The sequence below is a fragment of the Paralichthys olivaceus genome, chromosome 4 (genome assembly GCF_024713975.1).
Source record: "Paralichthys olivaceus isolate ysfri-2021 chromosome 4, ASM2471397v2, whole genome shotgun sequence".
NCBI classification, from domain to species: domain Eukaryota; kingdom Metazoa; phylum Chordata; class Actinopteri; order Pleuronectiformes; family Paralichthyidae; genus Paralichthys; species Paralichthys olivaceus.
The window spans coordinates 9204146-9210902 of NC_091096.1; the positions used below are offsets into that span (position 1 = coordinate 9204146).

The following is a 6757-nucleotide window of genomic DNA, read 5'->3' on the forward strand; positions in this document are numbered from 1 at the left end:
TGTGTGTGTGTGTGTGTGTGTGTGTGTGTGTGTGTGTGTGGGAGGGAGAGAAGAGATAGAGAGAGTGAGATCCTATTGCTTTTTGAGGGGGATTTTGCATATCGTGCTTACCTCCATACATGCAGATGTTACCTTGTCCTGTTTGACTCCTAATTGGTGTGCATGTGTGTGTGTGTGTTCTTTAGTGAGCTGGGTTCCGGTTGGTTTAGAATCAATTAGAACAAGCTGCAGGAGCCCAGAGGGATCATTCTCCAAATGTCACCCAATTAACAATCTATAGTGAACACACAACTGGGCTCATGCTGCCCGTCTCTCTATTTCTTTCTGCCTGTCTGTGTCCTCCTGTCTCTGTCCCCGGTGTTTCCCTCAGGACATGTTTAGTGATTTATTCTTGAAAAACAGCAGGTACACGTCACACACTCACAGAGACACCAGCAGAAGTGCAGAGAAAACAGCAAAGTCTCTTTAACATCTGTCTTTATCTCTCTCTCTCTCTCTCTCTCTCTCCCTCTTAGACCAATCATCCAGGCCGGTGGTCAGGACTAGGCAGCAGCAGCAGTCTGGCCCCAAGGGACAGAAGGGTAGTGCGGGGTGTGGGGGCAGCACTCGCAGGGGACCTCTGTAACCAGCACGTCCTCCATCACCATCCACCTCAGCACGGCCACCCTCCTGCCTGTGAGCGACACACTGCCAGGGAAGAGCGCCACTGCCAGGGGGCACTGGCACAGTCTTCAGCCCGTAACCCAGCATCAAATCTGGCTACAGGCTCCTCCAACCTGTCCCTTGTTGTCTCCACTGCGTCAGCCCCAGCCTCACCTTGTACTCCAGCTCAGCTTCAAGTGTCACACCCGGGGCCCAATCCAAATCAATGCCCGGGCTCTGGTTCGGCGGCCGCTAATCTCACCGTGATTCCATGTCTGTCCTCCAGGCAGCCAGAGGGGGTGTCCTCCTCTTCTGAGTCATTAACTGTGGGAGGAGGAGGAGGAGGTAGTTTGTCAGGTGGAGTAAGGAGAGCAGGAGGAGAGCACTACCCCCCCAGCCATATTCCCCGCGCGGTCGGGGCCAGTGCCTCCTCGAGCCTCCACAGCCCCGCAAGCAGGGGAAGCCCCTCTCCAAGCGTTTCATCCTCTGACCAAGCCTCCCCTCCGCCCCCCACACCTTCCTCCGCCTCCTCTTCTTCCTCCTCATCCACCATATTTACAGGTCGTTTAGGACAACCACCCCGAGGTCCTCTGTCCCTGCATAGCTACAGTCGTAAAAATGTCTTCCTCCAGCATTCCCTGCATACTGCCGAATTGCAAGCTCTGACACAGCGAGACAGTTGAGAGCGTGCGAACATCAACGCCCCCCCCCCCCTTCACCGTGCTCACCAACCCTTCGCTGACATTTCGTTCGTAGGTTTGCTCGCTTAAACACACGATCATTCACAGGTGCACACAGGCTGCAAGTATGAAAAAGGCACTCACCCGTCTATCAGAACTCCCACGTTGTGTCATGCTGACAATTTAGATGTGCTTACGCCCACAGACACACAAAGTGCAGCACAGAGACTCACAAACCTTCCACAGAGACACACACTTACATTCTCAGGCAGAGACATCATCCACTGATGTCTCTGCTTCACAATCTGTACAAATAACAGGGTTTTCCACCAGGACAAAGACGTGAGGTTTCTATTTGTTTGTGCTTTGTTGATGAGATTTATTTTTTATTCATTGATGTTAATAATTTTTACCAGTGTGCTTGTAAGGACTCATTCTCACATTGCCAAAACCCTACGTCAGATCCACTCCACATTCCTTGATGTCCACTTAGGAGACTTGTTTAGGTGAACATCTGCATCCACTACCCTTTTACTGCATGCTTTTTAAAATGTAAGGAAAATACAAGTGGGCCTTTTCTACTGCAACAACAGGGGGGCGGGGGTCTTTTGATAATGTTTCAGTACCTCAGTGTTTCAAGAAGGGAATCGAACATGCTACGACCTCGAAGATGTGTGTTTTGAGAACTTGTCGATCCCACATAACTAAGACATCACATCCGCTCTCTGGGTAACTGGACCACTGTTTTTATAGGAATACAGCGTTGCAATATTACCCCCGTTATATACAAGAATCAATGTGTGTTTGAAATGTTAGAATAGGACCATACAAAATGAAGAGTTCCATTGTGAGAAATTGTCATTTGATCAACATTATAGTGAATTATTATTCACTTGGCGAAAAAGATCAGAACACGTGTGTGAAGAGAAAAATTATTTCAGATTTAGAACAACCAGCATTGTGTATGTTTTTCCAAAATGTACGTGCGTGCGTGCGTGCGTGTATATCAGGTTTTGGAATGAAGCTCTTCAACTCCTCTTTAAGGGCTGGGTATTGAACAGGGATACATACTGGTGCTTTGTTAAATGTCAATACCCATTCTTAGAAATCCAAAGGGAACAAATGTGTCAAATCGTGGTGTTATAGTTACCTCACAGATTTTCCGCGATCAATTTATTATTGGAATTAATTGCGAAGTATCGGATTCTGTTTGGTGAGGAAAAATGACAGAAAACTCTTTTACTTGATCGAATGCTCGAAAGAAAATATACTGCAAACACGATTTTATAAGATATCCCATTTAAAAAAGCACCAGCACTTCGTTTTTCACTGATACCCAGTCCCTGTATGATCTTCTTTTATCTTCCTGATCTCAGATGTGTTGGTTATCCTTTTAAAAACTGACCTAACGAGATGGCGTTTGGTATAATTAGGCAAGCCGTTATCTTGTTTTGAACAGTGGGACAAATATCTTTTGAGTAAGATTAACGCTGTGACTGCCATGACCTGCTGAGTCGTACAACTTTATTCACATTAGACGTTTCACAATTTCATAAGTGAGAAAATACACCAGTACGTGCTCAGTGTGAACAATGATTATACACTCACCAATCACTTCATAAGGAGCCCCATGCTAATGTTGGATATTGCCGTCAGGTTTTTAACGACTTGGATTCCAGGAAATGTCGGAAACTTTCCTTTGAGATCCAGGTTCATGTTGCATCACGTCATTCCTGCAGATTTGCCAACTGCACATTTGTGCTGCCAATCTCCTGCTTAACCACATCCCAACGGTGTCCTGCTAAACCCAGACATATTGATTCTGAGGTGATTAAAGTACCTGAACCTCATTGTCAGGATCGTGAAAAGAGTTTGAGACAACCTGCTTTGTTAAAGGGAGCATCAACAAGCTGGGAGTAGCCATTAGAAGAGGCTATATTGTGGTCATAAATGAATGCTTGTGGTCAGCAACAACACTCAGATGTCAGGCTGTGGCTTTCAAACTATGATTTATTGGTATTAAGATTCTCAGAGTGTGCCAAGAAAATATTCCCCTCACCATTTCTGCACTGCCCTCACCACCAGCCCGACTTTTGATATGAGGCAGGCTGGGTCCACGGATTCATGCTCTTCACGCCAAATTCTGACCTTCCATCTGCGTGGCTCGGCAGAAATTGAGATTTATCAGAAGAGGCAACATTTTCTGGTCTTCAGCTCAGCAGTGTTAGTGAGACGGTGCCCAGTGCAGATTTCTTGGCTGAGGGCAGTGGAACCCAACATAGTGTTGTGGCCCATCCACCTTAAGGTTTCACATGTTGTTCATTCTGAGATGATTCTCTGAGGAACTGCAGCCGTCCTGCCAGCTCCGACCAGTCTGGCCTTTTTCTACCAACCCCGCATTAACAAGGAACTTCTGTACTTCACACTGTTTCAAATTAACTCAACAGTTTTAGAAATACTTAAACACGCCTGATTCCAACAATTCATGACCCGGTCAAAGTATATATATTTTCCATCTGACCTAATCTAACACATTAGACTTTATGGTGCCACACGATTGGCTGATTGCATAATTGCATGAGGTGTTTCTGATAAAGTGATTGGTGAGTGTACATATGCTGCTGAGCTGACAAAACCATCAAAAAGTCTGTTCTTTCACCCACTGGATTTTGGTCAAATCGTATAATTTCGAACAGGAGGTGGGGTCCTGCCCTGCTGCTGAGTGCAGGCCGGACGTTAGCTGCTTTCAGCATCTACACAAAATGTTAAGTTTGGGAGAAGCTGTTGACCTTGTCTGTCTCTAAGAAGTACCTGGCTGTGGGGGAGTTGTGTGAACTGTGAGTGGTGGTGTGTGTGTGTGTGTGTGTGTGTGTGTGTGTGTGTGTGTGTGTGTGTGTGTGTGTGTGTGTGTGTGTGTGTGTGTGTGTGTGTGTGTTGTAATGCACATCTCATGAGGCGAGGAGCTGGTAGAGGTGAAGAAAAGCCCTGAGGAAGACAGCCCTGATCCGACTAGTGAAAGCTACCCAGTCTCCATCTGGTCTGCTTCATTTGCACAATACTTCCTCTATGTTATCCCCCTTTTTATCACCCCTTCTCTTTTTGTCCTTACTTTTTCTCCACCCACTCGATTTTATTCCATCTCTATTCTCCCTCAGTCTCTCCCTGTTTATTTCCCTCCGTCTCCCCAGCATCCTTCTTTGCTGCATTCACTTCACTTTTGTTCTTATCCTCCTTTTCAACCTGTCATCCTCCTTCCCCCTCCATTGTGTCCCAGGTCTCTCCTTTCCTCCACCTCTCTCTCCTGCTTAGCCTGCTTATACCCAGAGCCTGTATTCTCACATATACGGTGTCAGTCACAGATGCTGCTGGAGCAGCTCTCTGTCCTGGGCGCTGGGACCTGCAGCGCTGCTGATTCTCATTCCAGTTTTCTAATTAGAGAGTAATTTTACACCTGCTGAATGCAATGAACTACCTGGTCGAATAGACGGCCAGCAGCGATGTGGCTCCTGAGGACCTGAACTCAGAGCAGCCGCTTTAATGTGAACTAAATACCCCCTGTTAGGTTTGTTTACAGGTGAAGGGTAACAGTTCTCGTTCTGCTGGCTAACCTCTAAAGAAAATCTATTTCCATCCTTCATCGATGCCTGTGTCGCAGGTTAAATGTCATGAGGAAGCGTTTGGCTCTGTTTGCACTGTTCGCTCACACTTTATTTCTTCGCCATGTTTGCTTCAGCTACTGTCAGATATCATGAGAGGAAAAGGCCACTTCTGAAATGGCAGTTCCAATGTGGGAGCTGTCGTCTTTCTGAGACGTGTTTACCTTTGCAATCGTTGCAGTGGAACGATATTGAATTTCACTGGTGGGAAACAAGGGTCAACAAACCTCACTTCTTGTGTTTACTTAGCCACATGTTGTACATTCACTGTTATTTATTTTTTCTGCCTTATTTATATTTTTGACATAGACACGTTTCCTAAAAGCATCTTGACACTAACTAATGAAGCTAGTTGTCATGATAATAATCATGATGGAAATGCTATTATTGAAAATTATTATTATATTATTATGATTTTAATGAATCACTGATACTGTACTGTCTAGTTTTTTTATGTGCTTACTGTAACTAGGATTCTTTTTTTTCTGTAAAGAATGATTGTATAATTGTACATAAGTTATTGAAAATGTTGATGTTGACACTGAGTAATTAGGGTTGACATTCAGTATGTTGCTTGTTTGGCACTTAAGAGATTAAAAGTTGACAAAAATGTTTAAGATTTTTTTTCCATTGATAAATGTCAAATGCAGTCGGAGGTCTGAGGTATTACCAAAGCGTCTCAGGCTGTAGTTACACATCACAAAACAAATGTGACAAACTGAAGGAATCTAATGTTAACCTCAGTTCCCATGCTAAATTTACATGTAAAGGCCAGTTGACTCCGAGTCCCTGATTTTATCCCACTGTGCCCGTCCCCCTTAAAATCCAGCCTTTGCACTATGACTTTGAAAGACTTGACTTTCCAAACTTTTGCCGAACTGTGCCAGAAAAATGATGATTGATGATAATCTATAAAGCTGTTCTTTTTCTTCTGCGTCTAAGTATATGAAACTGTTGGGTATGGATTCATACTGAGCCTCTGACCAGCGATAAGCTCATAACCAGCTCACACATTCATTAGGGATAATCCATCCCAAACAAAGAAATGTCTGATGGGCTTATTTACGGTCAAAAAAAGACTTTCAGTGTGTGTTAACCCAAAGTATTTCTCTTCAGTTTCTGTCTGAGATAGTTTTTGTCACTCACAGTTGTTTGTTCACATGAGAAATGTCCTATCAAAAGATTTCTGTCCACTGTCTGCTTATTGTTAATATTTAATACAAATAAAATAGATGAAAATTTCTTGTGGAGATTGTGACTTTCCATTACTAACGTCAGAGTTTTCATCTTTAAATAAGGTGTGTCTATGAGATAACTGGGACGTATTGAAGCCAAGAAAGAAAGATGGATTCTTCTGTCACTTTTTAAAAAAGACCCTGCGATGCTGAATATAACGTTGGCTCCATCTCTCAGGCTGCGTAGATTTGGCTTCACAAATCTGTAAAGAAAAGCATGAACGGAATCAAAGAGCGAAAGAAGATTAGAATAAAGCACAGAATAAAGAATCTTTGGAGCCATCGCTTGAAAAGAGAAAACTTTTCGTTCAGCTTCGACATTCAAGTGGACTTTAAAAGGTTGTACACAGCAGAGAGTACAGACAAGTGATTTTCACCTCGTTTGACATTTAGCCTCCAACCGACAGTGTTGGAGTGAGTTTTCATGTGGCAGAGGCCATAAAGTATGGAAGTGTTTAGAAAATCAATTAGGTTCAAATGAGTTAGTGCGGACAAATGTGTGTGTGTGTGTGTGTGTGTGTGTGTGTGAGAGTGTGTGTGAGAG

At 44.1% G+C, this 6757-nt stretch overlaps 1 protein-coding gene across 1 annotated transcript in view; it reads left to right on the forward strand.

The window, feature by feature from the left end:
* The window catches only part of ccser1 (coiled-coil serine-rich protein 1), a 113882-nt gene extending 107662 nt beyond the window's left edge, over positions 1-6220 (forward strand). Inside the window, exon 11 of the mRNA XM_069523615.1 lies at positions 516-6220. Within this exon, the coding sequence (XP_069379716.1) occupies positions 516-1325 (810 nt within the window). The 3' untranslated portion in view covers positions 1326-6220. The remainder of the gene's footprint in view (positions 1-515) is intronic.
* Positions 6221-6757: the final 537 nt, after the last annotated feature.